At 38.1% G+C, this 16,075-nt stretch overlaps 1 protein-coding gene across 7 annotated transcripts in view; it reads left to right on the forward strand.

Annotated features, from left to right (window-relative positions):
- Mef2a (myocyte enhancer factor 2A) overlaps window positions 1-16,075 on the forward strand; it is a 135,585-nt gene that overhangs the window by 80,239 nt on the left and 39,271 nt on the right. For all 7 annotated transcript variants that reach the window (XM_052713347.1, XM_052713346.1, XM_052713353.1 and 4 more), the window contains one exon: window positions 1,030-1,233. In XM_052713347.1, the coding sequence (XP_052569307.1) occupies window positions 1,030-1,233 (204 nt within the window). The remainder of the gene's footprint in view (window positions 1-1,029; window positions 1,234-16,075) is intronic.

The raw sequence follows: 16,075 nt of genomic DNA on the forward strand, positions 1-16,075 counted from the left end.
GTAAAAGCTAAACAAGAAGCCATCACTGTGAACTCTGACATTGAGAATTTGAGATGATAACGGTTATTGGCGGTGGTAGCACTGAGGATGTGACACTGAGTGATTAGGAGCAGGACTGGGAAAAGCAGTCAGGTGGTACTGCTTGAAGAAAAGTGACAGGGTTCTGAGGAACTTCATGATTAGCCCCAGGAGGGATATTGGATGGTGTGATTTCATGGTGGAAACTTGAGAGTTCTCAATACCTGAGAGTTTTGAAGCGTAAGAAGAGAAACTATGGAAGAGAAAATAGGAAAAAAGGACTTCTCTTTCAGGAACTTTTAGAATAAGGGATATATTGCTTTAAAACCATGAAAAACATGATTTGGTCTCAGAACTACCTCCGCAGGTTTTAATTAGAGAAACAGTAAAGAGATTGATGGCATCAGATAACGTTGCTTGTTTTAGACTGAATTTTAGTAGAGATGGGCAAAAGGCTTGGCAGGGAAGAAGAAGAAGCGTAAGTTAGATTGGTAGTTTGACTTAATCATTTAACAGCAAAAATCTAGGAGAGGTTGGTTTCTGATGGTACCAATTTTTTTTTTTTTTTTTTTTGGTTTTTCGAGACAGGGTTTCTCTGTAGCTTTGCGCCTTTCCTGGAACTCACTTGGTAGCCCAGGCTGGCCTCGAACTCACAGAGATCCGCCTGGCTCTGCCTCCCGAGTGCTGGGATTAAAGGCGTGCGCCACCACCGCCCGGCCTGATGGTACCAATTTAAGCTGAACCACTAGTCACCTGTTCCCTTGCCTTCGGTAGTAGTCCAGTCAAGGGTAAGAGAATAATGCCTCCCTTTCAGAGCCCTTGGGCATACACAGTAAATACAGGACGACAGTGCTGTGGCCCAGTGGAGGGGGAGGACTGTGTGGAGTATGAAGCTAGAAACCTTTCACCTTTGAAATCTGGCTCAGTATAAAGAAAAACTCATCATTAAGGAGAATTTATTTCAAATACAACTAAGCTTTTAATAAAAAACCTCTGTTTTTCTTTGTCTAGGTCACTTTTACAAAGAGGAAGTTTGGATTGATGAAGAAAGCCTATGAACTCAGTGTGCTGTGTGACTGTGAGATAGCACTCATCATTTTCAACAGCTCTAACAAGCTGTTTCAGTACGCCAGCACTGACATGGACAAAGTTCTTCTCAAGTATACCGAGTATAATGAGCCTCACGAAAGCAGAACCAACTCGGATATTGTTGAGGTAACACACATATTTAGTAATGTGTGAATTGCAAATAATCCTTAACTTTAAAAGTGTCATTAACTGTCACATTTCTTTGTACTTCTGAAACATTGAACTATTTCTTAAAAGGACCTACATTTGCTATTTGATGTCTCAGTTGTTATTCAAACAAAATGAATTAAACTCTATTCCTTACAAATTTAGCATTTAAGCAGTATATAGTTTTAACCAATGATTACTTATTTTGCTTAAAAGTCAATGCTATAATTTTAGCACATCTTAATTATTTCATTACACTATATATCAGTGATGACTCACATTAACCATAATGAAAGGGAAGTAAAGTTTGAACAGTCCCTTGTGTGTAGAGGCAGGAAATCCTTGTCCTGTTTTATTTGTCCACACTTCATTTAGTGTCTTCATAGTTTTGTCAACCTACTTAAGTTTAGAACAAAGAAAGGAGGTTTCTGTTTCATTTTGTTTGTTTGTTTTTAAGACAGAGATTGGAGATATAACTTAGGCTGGCCTTGAACTTGCCACCATCCTCTTTCCTTAGCTTCTTGAATACTTTTATTACAGGTGTAAGCCACCACACCCAATTTCCTTGAACTTCTTCCAGTGACATTTGAAGTTAAGTTCACAATTACCTTTGTGTATTTTTATGTTTATTCTTTCTATTTAGAGGTTTTGTTCCATTTTAATTTTTGAAGGGAATGTTTTCATTGCTTTAAAAATGCTTTCATTGGCCCAGTTCTATGATAGTAGAAAGAAATCACTTAAATCGGGCATTTCTTTGGAGAAAGTACTGAAAGCCATGGACGAATGACACAGAACTGAATATAAGAACAAATGGAGTCTGAGTTTGGACTTTTATAGCCAACAGTTGAAATGCAGGTGAAGATAATTATAACTATTGTCTTGTGTGGGAATCAAATTTATTTGCCTTCAGGCATAATAATATAGTTATCAAAATGCATTTAATTTTTCCCCTGAATCTTCCTGCATTTAGGGTTCTTTTTTGGATAGTGATTTAATTTGTTGCTGAGGGGAAAAAAATCTCCTTATTTTAAAAAGTAACATATTACTTTATAGTTATTAATGAATTGTTTCCAGTGAGAAGTAAAAGCATAGCATAATTACAACTATGACCCATTTACCCCAATTTATTTAAGGAGTCACTGCTTTGAACCTCCCATGAAAGGGGTTTGAAGGTTTTTTTGTTGTTGTTGTTGTTTTTCTGGAGACAGGGTTTCTCTGTGTAGCCTTGGCTATCCTGGAGCTCTGTAGACCAGGGTGGCCTAAATCCACCTGCATCTGCCTCCCGAGTACTAGGATTAAAGGCATGTGCTACCATCACCTGGTCTGGTTTTTTATTTTGCTTTTGTTAATCACTTTGATATGACCATGTCTTTAGAAACACTCTTTAATACAATTATGTTTATGTCCTTTTACCAATTACTGTTACTCAGCACATATGTTCTATCTTAGAACTTATTTGAAACACAAATTATCTTATATAGTTTTCCCTATTAGACTTCAAGAGCACATTTTGTATTATAATTTGGTAAAGTAGATCATCTTAGTAAGTTTGCCAGAGACTCTAAATTTACTTGAATGTCCCTAATATGTTTCAAATGGCTTTTCATTTTTAAACATCTGTAAGTTTTATCAAAAGTTCTACCACCCTTTCACTGAACGAAGGAGTAGAATTATGAACAAGTAGGTGTGCTGGCCACTCTCATTGTAGAAAGCAGTCGCCCCCTTGATCCTAACTGCTCTGCTCTTTCACTGCAGCAGTGTTGTTCTTGGCCTCTGGAAACTGAGGGCACTTCGCACAACCTAAAGCTGACACCTTTAGAGAATGTGAAGAATATAATCTGGTTTAAACTTCTCAGAATTTTCAGACTACCTCAGTCTTCATCTCTGTTGTGGTCAGCAGTCAAAGTGTAAGAGAGTAAATCCCAAACATTTTTAGCAGTCTCCTATGTCCCAGTCTGCTTCAGTATATTCAATAGGAGTGAACTTGGCAGTTCAGTTACTCATTGGGATTTTTTTTTGAGAGAGAGAGAGACAGAGAGACAGAGAGAGACACAGAAAGAGACACAGATAGACAGACAGACAGAGAGAGAGAGAATGAGAATGAATGAGAGAGAATGTATTTGCGTGTGTATTCATGTGTGTGTGTGTGTGCACTTATGCGCACATATATATGTGCTTGCATGAATTTATATGCACCACATGTGTGCAATCCTGGAATTGGAGTCACAGATGGTTGTAAGCTACCATGTAGTTGCTGGGCACCACACCCAGGTCCTCTACAAGAGCACTAAGCGCTCTTAACCTTTAAGTTATGTCTTCAGCCGTTACCCGTTGGGATTTTGATGTTTTTTTTTTTTTTTTTAAGATGTAAGCCAACATGAGCCTTACTAATAGTTCTCTGTAAGTTATAATTTTATAGTATATAGGAGTAACTATATTATCAACATTATTGGTTTGTTGTGGTAGGATAAAGTTTAAGACTTTATTGGTGGGCTTAATTCTTTGTCTCCTTTTAGATAAGGCTTTAGGTATGCTAGTCTGGCCTCCAACTAGATGAGAATGACTAGTTCTTCTGCTTTCATCTCCTGAGTGCTGAGATTATTGATGTGCATCCCCACACCCTGTTTCTGCTGCTGAAGGTCAAACTCAGGGCCTCGTGCATGCTCGGTAAACACTTGACCACCTGAGCTGCGTTCTAGTCTAATCTCATTGTGTATTAAAGTCTTAGCAGCGAGTCTGAGCCATCTTTATAAGTGGAAGGAGACCTGCCTTACAGGTTTGGGGTTTACATCCAGGTAGGCCTCCTTTCGCCTAAAAGGACGATGCCGTGTGGCCTTGCTAGTAGTATATATACATGAGCTGAGTTCATATTGATGCATCTGTAAGGATTGTTGTGGACCAAACTTAAGTTTACACATAACAGTAATGGCAGAGACCTTCTAATGACCCAGACTCAAAGAACTTTGCAAGTATCTCCCTTGAGGAAATTTTAATAATAATGTATGTTTTTTTGTTGTTGTTGTCATTGATTTCCTTTTCATACAGTTTCCTTTCAAGCACTTGTAGTTGTAGGCAGGCACTTTGTGTTCATTTACTCATGTGTCCAGGGCATTGGAGGGTCTTCTGTGCTGCGGGCTCTGCGAGGAGCTGGTGCTTAGAAATTTCTAATTTGAACCACAAGAATACTGTGGTTTTTAAAACCACAGAGTTACATCTTATAACCGGGCGGTGGTGGCGCACGCCTTTAATCCCAGCACTTGGGAGGCAGAGCCAGGCGGATCCCTGTGAGTCTGAGGCCAGCCTGGGCTACAGAGTGAGTTCCAGGAAAGGCCCAAAGCTGCACAGAGAAACCCTGTCTTGAAAAACAAACAAACAAACAAATAAAAAAAATTCTATAAACTTCTAACAATATTGATAATGAGGTTTCAGATTCCTTGGCTATCTCATGTGGGAAAATAAATAGGTGTAAACATTCATAAGTTATCTACTATAGATGCATTCTGTTCTGTTGCATCCTTAACACACGAGTCCTTTTGAGATTACTTTGGAAAGAAGGATGGACACATGGTGCTGTTAGCTACACCTGCATATTGCTACATAAAATTATATGTATTAAGTTCGTGGGGTGAGAGCAGATATGCTTTCTGAGCATACTGCAAAATTAATATTGTACAGGGTGAGCACCAACTACTATGAAAATCTGAATAACTGTAAGCAGATTAACTTGTCTTAGAATATATAAATATCTGGAAGTTAAAATGACCAACACACATAGTCATCAGTATTCATACACATACATGTTTGGATAAATTGCATAAATGCAGGTCTAGAAACAGTGTAAGCTTTAGAGTTGTGCCTCAGAATAATTGTACTTACAGGGATGAAGTGAGGATTATAGCAGCTGCTACTTAAGTAACTTCTGTTGTTTTTTTTTAAATCCATTTTCTCCTACCTTTTGCAGAAATCCTTGTATTAAATATCTTGTTGGTAATATTTTTTAAATACTGATATAGGGTCATATGAGAACGTTCGGTACATAGCACATATGGTCATAGAGATCATTCTGCTCATTAAGAATCAAACTAACTAGAGGGGCATGGCTATTTCTCTTTCTTGTTTACGTCTTACACACCATTCCCAAATAGAGGGTGGTGGTTGTTGTTGTCACCCCCCTCACCTGGAGTATCATGGCAGTTGGAGGAAGGAAGGGAAGGAGGGAGGGAGGGAGAGAGGGAGAGAGGAAGAGACCGAGATCCACTTGCATCTCATTTACCCATCACACCCAGTGCACAGATTTTTAGGGAGAAATTGGGACTCAGGTAGAATGACTTGTCCATAGTTATGTAGTGAGTGAGTAGTATAACTGAAGATTAGAGCTGGATCCTTTGCTTCCTGGTTTACTGACTCCAGTGAAGCTCTGAAACATTTCACCATAGATTCGTTTTATGCATATCATCAATAACATTAGTATAGCATTAGTAACCATGATTGCTTTCTTTAGTGGTTAACAGACAATTAAGATAATTGCAGTAAGAATAATAGACAACATTTATTAAAATTAGTCTGATACATTTATTTTGTATGTGTGGTGTATGCATATGTGCATGGTTATATGTACATGTATGCATGTGTATGGAGCCAGAGGCTGATATGGATGTCTACCTCTATTATTGTCAACCTGTTTTTTGAGACAAGGTCTCTTCACTGAAGGTGGAACTCAGTGATGGGCCAGAGTGGCTGGAATCTGCCTATCTCCCGTATTCCCGCCACCCCTTCTCTGGAGTTATTTGCATGGTGATGGGAATGCAGACTCAGTTCTTGATGCTTGCATGACAGACTCTTTACCCGGTGAGCCATCACTTGATCCCCTGGACTGAGAGACTCACTGTTCCATTGTGCTATCTTAGAGTCCATATTGTTGTCTCTGATAGACAGCTGAGGACACTGAGGCACTGGTGATAAAGGGAATAAGAGGATGATAGTTTGGATTCTAAAATGTGTATTTGTGCTTGCATGTGTGTAGGCGTATAGATGTGTGTTCATGTTTATGGTTGCATATGAGAATACCAGAAGTTGACATTGGGGGTCTTCCTTGATTGTTCTTTTTTATTTACCAAGGCAAGGTTTTGCACTCAACCAAGGTTTCTCACTCAAAGTTTCCCACTCAGTCCATTTTGTCTGGCTGACAGCTTGCTGTGTAGATCCCCTGTCTCTCCCTCCCCAGCACAGAGATTATAGGCTGGGATTGTACCCGCCCACCTGTCACTGTGAATGCTACAGCAAGTCATTTTCCCAGAGCTGTATCTCCCCAGCCATGAAAATGTTCCTACATTCAAATTACACAGCAAACTGAAACCAATACATTAAATAAAAAATAGAGAATCACTATACAGTGCATCTATCAATTAGAAAATAAAAAAGGGCTGGAGAGATGGCTCAGCAGTTAAAGCTGCTTTTCCAGAAGACCTGGGTTTGATTTCCAGCACCAACATGGCTCCTCACAACTGTCTGTAACTCTGGTTCTAGGGACTTTGACACATGAATAAATAATAAGAGAAATCTTTTTAAAAGATGGTAATAAAAGTGATTGTGCCAGGAATACATTATTTAAAACCAGTACTTCTCAAATGTAGTAACCTGACTGTCAGTATAAATCACCAGAGAACTTTTTCAGAAATGTAGTATTATGTGCCCCTACCAGACTTAAAAGAACATTGAAGATGAGGTCTAAAAAGTCTTGGTTTACTTGTTCTAAGTGGAATTGTAAGCTAACAGCTTGAAGTGAACACACTTTTTTGACAGTTATTATCAAGCTTTTTCAAACATTTTATCCCTCAAAATATACCCTGAATTAATTTCAGGCAGTGAGCAAGCTTGAGTCATAATTTTAAGAAATCTTTTCGAGCAAAGTTTAAAATAGTATACCAAATATTGGTGTAAGTTGCCATTATATAAAGAATTAAATTTGAATTTATAATACTGCAGGATCTAGAGAATTTTGCAATTGATTGATATTTTGATTTTATAATCAACTGTGCCAAAAATTCTACTTCAAATAAATATGAAATACCAAACAGCAGAACTATGATAAGGGCTCTTTTAGAAATTAGAAATTGTGTCCTGATCTTGTCAAACTTCATGATACAATTTGCACGCCTGTGTGCGTGCATGTGTAAGTTAGCAGCTCCAGCAGCAATTCTTCACCATTCTTAACATAGGATAATCCAAAAACACACTGATTTGATAAATGTAACTAGTAGCAGTAGAAAAAAATACTGTTTTTCCATGAATTATTATGTTTCTGTAAGTTCAGAAAACTTTGCATGTGTAATCAAAACACTGCACTTCAGAGTGGACAGCAGTCTTAAATAACAGGAATGTTTCAGGCATTATTAGCTGGTGTTCCATGGTGTGATGGCATGCCCAGTGCAGAGGGTGTGTTCAGAACTCGGCCTGCACTCGCCCACCTCTTAATGTGAATGCTGGAGATCTCAACTACTATCCCCATATTTGCTCAGAAGCAGTTTATGTTTTGGTTTGGTTTTGAGTGTTTGAGGCAGTTTTATATAGTCCAGGCTAGCTTTGAATTCTCTTTGTAGCAGAGGCTACTCTTGACTTCTGATCCTCCTATCTGCACCTTCCAAGTGCTGGAGTTACAGGTGTACATCACTGTATGCAGCTTACATGTTTGTATTAAATTAATTTTGAGTCCTTGCATGTTCATAAACTTTTTATTTTGCCATTTATTTTTATTTTTTATTGTTTTACAAATTCCACATTCATTTACTCCATTTGGGGTTGTGACCACATCTTTCAAAGGCCTTAAGTGAGCAAAAAAGAAAATTGTTCAATGGCTCTGTCTCCACAGATCATCTGGTGTGGACCATATAGCAGTGGAGGACATGATTCCATTTGGATTTTCTGCAAGTCTAATAACACTGTTCCCAAAGAGGCTTTGGGAGCCACTAGCCCCTCACCCACCTCCACCTCTTCACAGTGTGGATGAGAAATGGGGCAGACAGAAGAGTATTTCAGTGACTTGCCTAATGTTTCACAGGGCTGCAGTTGGAGTGCAGGGAAAGGGGAAATAATGAGGCATCTGCAGACAAGACAAAGCTTCCCTCCACCTCAGCCCCTGCCTTCTCTTTTATTCCTTCCAGAGCCTGAAGCAGCAGGATGATGACTCACAGGGTGAGGCACACTCCGTGCAGCCGCCTCCTCCTCCTTCCCATGTCGCTGCACCACCACCTCACAGCAGCGCTCACCATAGTTCTTGCAATTCCAACTTCACTGTTCTTATTTGATATCTGTTCAAATTATTGTTTATGATACAGTTATTGGCAATTTATTTATTCAGTTTTTTTGAGACAGGGTTTCTCTATGTAGCCCTGGGTGTCCTGGAACTCACTTTGTAGACCAGGCTGGCCCCAAACTCACAGAGATCCACCTGACTCTGCCTCCTAAGTGCTGAGATTAAAGGCGTGCACCAGCACTGCCCGGCCAGTTATTGGCTCTTAGTTGTGTGCTTTTTATAAGGAACTGTACATCTCTAAATATGTTTTTTCTTGAGGTTATATTCACTCCATGAGAGACTAATGTTGATACATAAATGAGAGTTCATGGGAGGAAAAGTGTGAAGCATCACTTTGTAATAGAACTCACATTTCCATAAGACATGTTTTTGTGATTGCTGATTAATATCTATGTGTTCTTTTTATGTTCACGTGTGTCAGAATGAACATTTTAAGTTTTAATCATGTAAAAATGTGCTTTACTTCTTCTCTGGAAGGTCTACAATGTGTTAGTGGAATCTTTTTCAAGGTTAGAAGAGGAGATAAAGCGCACTGGAAGAATGGTCAGAGAACATTTGCTGTGAGGGTGATCCCATTACTGATACTTTACAGAATATGCTTGGAGAAGGAAATGGGGTTTAAAAAAAAGAGAGAGAGAAAAGGCATGCTCTAGGTCAAGAAGGCAGTTTAGATGGAAGTTAGGGAAATGTAGTTGGCACTTTATTTTAAGTTGATAGGAGCTAAGTATAGCTGAAGTCTGGTGTTAACAGGGAGATAACTCAGACCCGAGAAGCAAACCAGATCCTCCTGACTGGTGTAAGGCTGTCCTTATCTGAGAGGTCTGGCTAGCCACTGAAGCAGTGCAGTAGAGTAGCTGCCTGGGCTGCGCAGCGTGGGCTGCTCTGGGGACAAGCGTGTCCAAATTGCAGGGTTACTTTAAAAGGGGAGTGCAGAAAAAGACAGAAAGGGGTAAAAAATAGTGAATGTAGTATTATTTCTGTATTTTCAATTTATTACACTGGTATTTATCATACTGCATGTCACATATATTGTGACTATAATGTTAAATGGCCACTTTGCTGTCATTATCCTAACAAGATATTGTTGGCTATTTTATTATCTTAAAACTGAATTATTTTTGTTGTGTACTCCTCATTGAAGTTTCAAGGACTCCATACTGATGTTTCCCACCAAATATTATTTATCAGCATATATTATACTGCTTCTAGAACTAGAAGATCATTTGAGCTTCCTGATAGGTGTGTCTAATCTTTTGATGTTGCAGAAATGACATCTACAAAATTCACTCTTGAGAATCATTTGACATTAGACAACTCACCTCCCCTAAATTGCAGAAAAAAACTCATTTTTTAAAGTAAGCTTAAGATTTTGTGTTGGGCTACATTCACAACTGTCCTTGACTATGCAGCTCACGGGCACAGGTAGACATGTCTGTGTGCCTATAAAATGTAGTTTAAGTGTAGTTTAGATGGTATTTCAGTTCTTTTACATAATTGGCTGTACAGACATACAGTTTTTGAAACCTCGCCCTTCAAATACATAAAAGTGATACGGTTTTCATATTTTAAATTATATTGTGGCTCAGTTCTGAAAGGTTATTTAGTGCCTTGACTATGTAGGAAGGAATGTGTCTTTTCTTGTGTAGATTAGTTCTGTCTTTATTTTATACACTAGCTCTATACCTATACAAATTACAAATGATAGAATAAGATTTGGATACATTAAAATATAAATGCATAACTTATAATTTTTAGGGTTTTTTTTTTTGTTTGGCTAACTCAATTATTTTAACATGTATCCTAAGGGCATTCTGTGAAGAATCTCACTCAGTGGTTAAGAGATGGATGAGGAAGTTGTTTATTCAGCCAAAAAGATGTTTCTTGTAGTTTTCATTTAATTATTATACAATAAAACATCTGACAGTAAACTTTTGGTATTATTTTCAAAGGGTAGCAGTTTGTAAAACTTAGTACATAAGTAAATGCATTGTGTGTAAGCCTTCTTGACTATAACAGGTGAATTTTGCATGTTAGAATTACCTTTTATTACCTTTTGTAATTCAGTGGAAAATATTTTCTTGCAGTGCTTTGTTTTTATAGAATTTTTCTTTTTACATTTTTTTAGGTTTAAATTGTTATTTCCAGAATCTACCATGAAAACTTTTAAAATGTGTACATTCTTGCAAAAGGAACAGAGGAACAATAGCTAGTATTTGTACAGGAATTTAGAAATCACTTTACATTTTTAATGCCATTAGTATTCATGGAGAATTATTGTATAATAATTAAAAGTTATATCAGTATTTTCTGCATGTGTATAGTTGACATATTTAAACGTATCTTAACCAATGTAAGATAGTAGAAAATAATGCTTTCCATGAGTAGGCACTTAGTGAAGATGTTTCAGTTTAAGCTTTTAAACTGTATTTGATCTTTCATTTGCTACTAATTTAAAGTAAATTTTTGTATTTAGCATTCTGACTAACATATTTTGATATTCCAGTCATTTATTGAGTTTTAACAGTTACTAAGCTCAGTGTTTAATAAGATAAGGGAGAAAAGTATTAAAGTTATAAATCTCATGGGCTTTAACTGTCAACTGAAGTAATGTATTTTGAAAAACATTTTTAAAACAATACCATATTAGTTAGGCTACCTCTAGTTAAAAACAGGAGAAGACACAACTAAAGTTGCTCTTTAAAAAGTGGGAATATTTTTATATCGTACAACAGAAACTTCAGCAGTATGCTAGACTTTAGGCTTTGTTGAAGCAGGCTAGGGCTCTGCCCTGCTCATGCATCAGCTTTGTCCTCCTGCTTGCCTCTTCATGTTGGCAAAGGCAGTTTCAGGCCTCATGTGCACATACGATTGTCATAGGCAGGACTGTCTAACAGACCTGATGGAAACATTATCTGGGCTGGCCAATGTGGTAACCACAAGTAGTTGTTGTATTCCAGAAATATGCTAGTACACCTGAGAGAATAAATTTTTAATCTTGCTCAGTTCCAGATAGGTAATCTCACATTGGTCAGTGACTAATTGTGCACCAGTGTTAAGTGTCAAGATAAGTCAGGACAAATACTTCTCTGCAAGTTTTCTAAAATTATTTAGTTGTCCTGATTTTGAACACATGCTTCCCTCACATTCCACTTCCAAGTATACTAGTCATGGTAGTGGAGAGAGGCTGAAATGTGGTGATGAGTATTTTCTAGCCAGATGTCCCACCATTGGGAGGTGGTTTAACAGGAATCCAGACAACATGGTAGTTATATAGTAGTAGACATATATCTCAGTAGAACATATTGGAGTTCTTAGAATGGATATCCCCACATATGTGACACACAAATGCTAGAGTGTGGGACTAGAGAATGCAGTGGGTCAGAGCTCATAAGGCAGTGACACTTGTCTGGAACACTCTGGACACCCCTAAGAGGTATTTAAAATATTGATAGTCACGCTATTGTTGTAGAATATTAACCTGGCAGCAGATAACCAGCATTTTAAGAGAAATGTATAGCTTTAAAATATATTCATCTGAGTAAAAGGCTACTATTCTAGAGTAACATCGAATAGGGAAATTGTTTTCCTTAGTTTTCTTTCAAAATCAAAGAACGCTGTCTTCATATATGGTCCTGTTGACTGGTCATCTCCATATCTTTAGTTACAGTATTCAGTAGGTATAAATTCCAGTGTGATAATTATTCACGATCATATTAAATGTTTCTAAAGCTTTTAATAACTTACATGAAGTACTCCCATACTACCTGGTATCTCTAAACCATTGTCCAGACCTCCTTCACTGTTAATAAAATTGAGTGCATATTTTAATTATTTATCAAAATATTTAAGCATACTTAAGACTAATTCACTAATCTGTTTTCTATGCCAACTAACTTGCCTGTTTGGGCATTTCATTTAAATCATGTCATACAATATATCATCTTTTGTGACTTCTTTCATTTACATTGATGTTTTCAAAGCTAAATTGTAGCATGTATCAGGACTTTCCCTATGGGAGACTAATAGTTCATCTGCTGCTTTGAAGTTTGTACGAACTTTTTTTGTATGGGCATATGTTTTCATTTCTCTTGATGTCTGACTAGGAGTGGAATTTCCTGAGTTATATGGTAAGTTCTGCATTTAATTTTTAAAAGCTACAAAATTCTGGTTTATATCTAACTGAAAAAAACATAGTAAAAACATCAACAAAGAACTGCATTTGGTTTTCATGAGAAAATACTTCATTTTTCTAAAAAATTCAGTATTTTCAGGGACAGGTTATCTGGACTAATTCTCCCATTGAAGACAAAAACACTACCCGAACTATCAATAAAAATTTTTTATGGTGTCAAAAGAGATCTGAAAGACTATGCCAAGCCAAAATCTCAGGGATGCTAAGAACATAGAGGTAAAGAGGTTAAGGTTCTGGCTACCCTGAGTCATGTACCCATCTCTATACAACTGTTGAAAAGCAGAATGCCAGGTTCTCATAGATGCAGATGCAAGGCGAACACTACCATTTATTTTTAAGTTGATGAGTCTAATGCATTACCCTTCACATAAAACTGGGGCCTTCGGAATTATCTCCTGCTTTTTCCTATTCATTCCCAATGAATTATACTAAGAGTGAAGGAGTGTAGTGCGGTGCTGATGCTCGTGGCTGGCCGCGGCGGAAGAGAGCGCTGGATGCTGTGGGGGCGGAAGAATCATGAGCCATGGTTACCTTTTTAGAGCTTTATTAGGAGGAAGGAGAGAAACAGAGACAGAGAGACAGAGAGACCACGCGGAGGGGAAGTACAGAGAGAATACCGAGAGAGTGCGTGGGAGGGCAAGACCACTTTTTAGGCTGGGGCGCCTTCGCAGGCTGATGATGTAATAAGGACAGAGTCCTTACAAAGAGTTCTTTGATGAAAAGAAAGGACGAAGAGAATTTATGTGAGAGTTTATAAACCAAGTGTCAGCATTAGATAGGATTTCAGGCTAAAATTTTATAATATAAAAAGTCTAAGAAAGCTCCTGATCAGAGAAGCAAATGTATTTCCTATTTGAAGAGTGACACCTTCTCCTGTGTTTCAGAATCTAATAACCTTTCAGAATTATTGAGCATCATAGAAAGATGACCAAGCATGCAGAAATACAAGACAAATCTTACCGTGGTGATACCAGCCTGTAGACCTACCTATAATCCCATTACTTGAGAGATGGAGACAGGAAGATCAAAAATTCAAGGCTGGCCTGAAGTATGAGACAAGAATGTAAGGCGCAGTTGGTAAACAGGTAGAGAGATGCAGACTGCCTCCCAACTATTTCAGATTACACATACTTTCTTTTAGGGAATAAAAGGCAAATTTGAGAATATCTTCAAGAAATAGGAAATTATAAAAAAAAAGACAGAAAAATTGAAAAGCATTAAATGCTTTTAGACATCAAGAATGCAAAAACCAAAATAACTCAGTATACATGGTGGTAGTGGATTTCTCATAGCTACAGAGAGAAGTTCTGGACTGAATGAAGGTATTTTCTGTAATTTAGTATGAAGAGTTAAAGAGAAAATATTAAGAGGGACAGGGTAGGAAAGAAGTATTACTACTGTTTTTACAATTCCTGCAGTGAAACCTACGATCCTAAAACTAAGGCCTTAAAATTCAAAGAAGACAAAGCCTGACCACCACCTGCTCACTGAGGTAGATGTGTGACTAGGATCCTGGAAGGACTGAGGAAGAATGTGATGACATGCCTGCAGCTGCACACACACAGTCAGTGTCCTCTCAGCAGTTAAATGGTAGCAGATCACAAGCCTCTATCTGCTGTCACTTTGATTGGTTGAGTATTGCGGTTGTTGAACAGCTGAAGGAATACAGCATAGTGGAAAGTAGACTGACCAATGGGAAAAGTAGATTCCAGCCCCAGTTCTGCTCTCCACTAGCACTGTGGAGAGCAAGTGCTGTGGAAGCTGGTGAGAACACTGAAGCTGGCCGGCCTCTTCGTGCCTTGCCTGGCCTTGTTAGTAGATTGCAGCATTCCACTTGTTAGTACCAAAGACAAGGGAGAACCTTTACTGCTCTGCCTTTGGTAATGATAAAGAGAGAAAAAGTCTTTTTATGGTAGTTGGGTCCTCAGAAGCACTCTTCATGCTTGGTGATAAGGAGCAGAGTTGGCTGTCTGTCAGAGCTGTGTTAGCTTATTATCTGCAAAGCTGACGCTGCCTCTTGAGTTCCTTTCTTGTGGCAGAAACCCATCTGAAATGAAGGCTTGCAGAGCTGAGATGCTACAGCACTCTACTTCCTCATAAGTACCAATAGGCTTAAACCTTCTTTCATAGAATTAAAAACTACAAGTAATTCTAAAGCAGAGTTGTGTTGTTTTGTACTGTATATTTAAAAATGCTATGAGAGACATACTTTGTAGTTGCTATTTGTAGAAAACTCAGTGATTGATAAACAGTTCAATCTACAAAGAAGAGCAAGGCCGAATTGGGGTGTGTGTGTGTGTGTGTGTGTGTGTGTACACCTTTGAAGACCACAGGTTAGTGTCTTTCTTGGTTGCTTCTCTGTCTTATTTTTTTGAGACAGTCTCTCTTACTGAGCCTATAAGCCCTAGGCATCCTCCTGTCTCTGCTGCCTCAAGGCTAACATTAGAGGCATGAACCACTACACTCAACATTTTCAAGAGATGAGTAAGTCGTCAGCTTGTGTAGTAAGCACTTCAGCAACTGAGCCATTTCCCCAGCCCAGAATTACGTACTCTTTAAGATACGTGAAAACTGTGGGAAAGTACTGAGAGATTTAAAGTTAAATGATCAATTTCATGATGAGATTTTTGTATAGATGCCCACTGTACTTGTTCTTTTCCTAGAGCTGTGTAGATTTTAAGGGTTCAGTACGTTCCATTTCTTATGTTAATATTTTCACTACTGATGACAGCTTTAGAAATTTGTCAAGTAGAACTTGCTGTCATGGATGGTGAGGATAATTGGGCAACAGGACCTCTTTTGGCCAAGTACACATAAATGTACATGTAATATAGTTAGACTGTGAGTCTATGGAGCTTAAGGCCACTGGGGGAATAAATGTGGTGTTTGTAACATGCTTATGTTTAATGATTGCATTTTAATGAGTTTCAAGAGTTGTATATAGAATTCCTAACATATGAGAAGCATTTGGAAAGGCTAGTGTGCCTAGTGTATAATCTTTAGCATGTAAAGATAAGCCATACTGAGTAAGGTGAAATTTCAGAATCATTTGAAGAAATGTAAGGATAAGCTCTCAAATTATAATGTTCTGTGGATACATTATACTTCCAGGAAAAATAGGAATAAAACAAATATCCATAGTCATTGCAAATCAAGTTTTGCAGGGTACCAAGATCATTGGTATGACATCAGAGTTAATCTCTTACTGGTGACATTTCTGGCCTAGCTCTTTGACCAGGCTTGTTTCTGCTCCAAAAGTGGCGGGTATACTCGGGACGTTGATCTCTAGTGCTGCTTTTGGTTGTGCGGGAACTCAG

This window comes from Peromyscus californicus, unplaced genomic scaffold, assembly GCF_007827085.1.
Source record: "Peromyscus californicus insignis strain IS unplaced genomic scaffold, ASM782708v3 Scaffold_4__1_contigs__length_199733344, whole genome shotgun sequence".
Classification (NCBI taxonomy): Eukaryota; Metazoa; Chordata; class Mammalia; order Rodentia; family Cricetidae; genus Peromyscus; species Peromyscus californicus.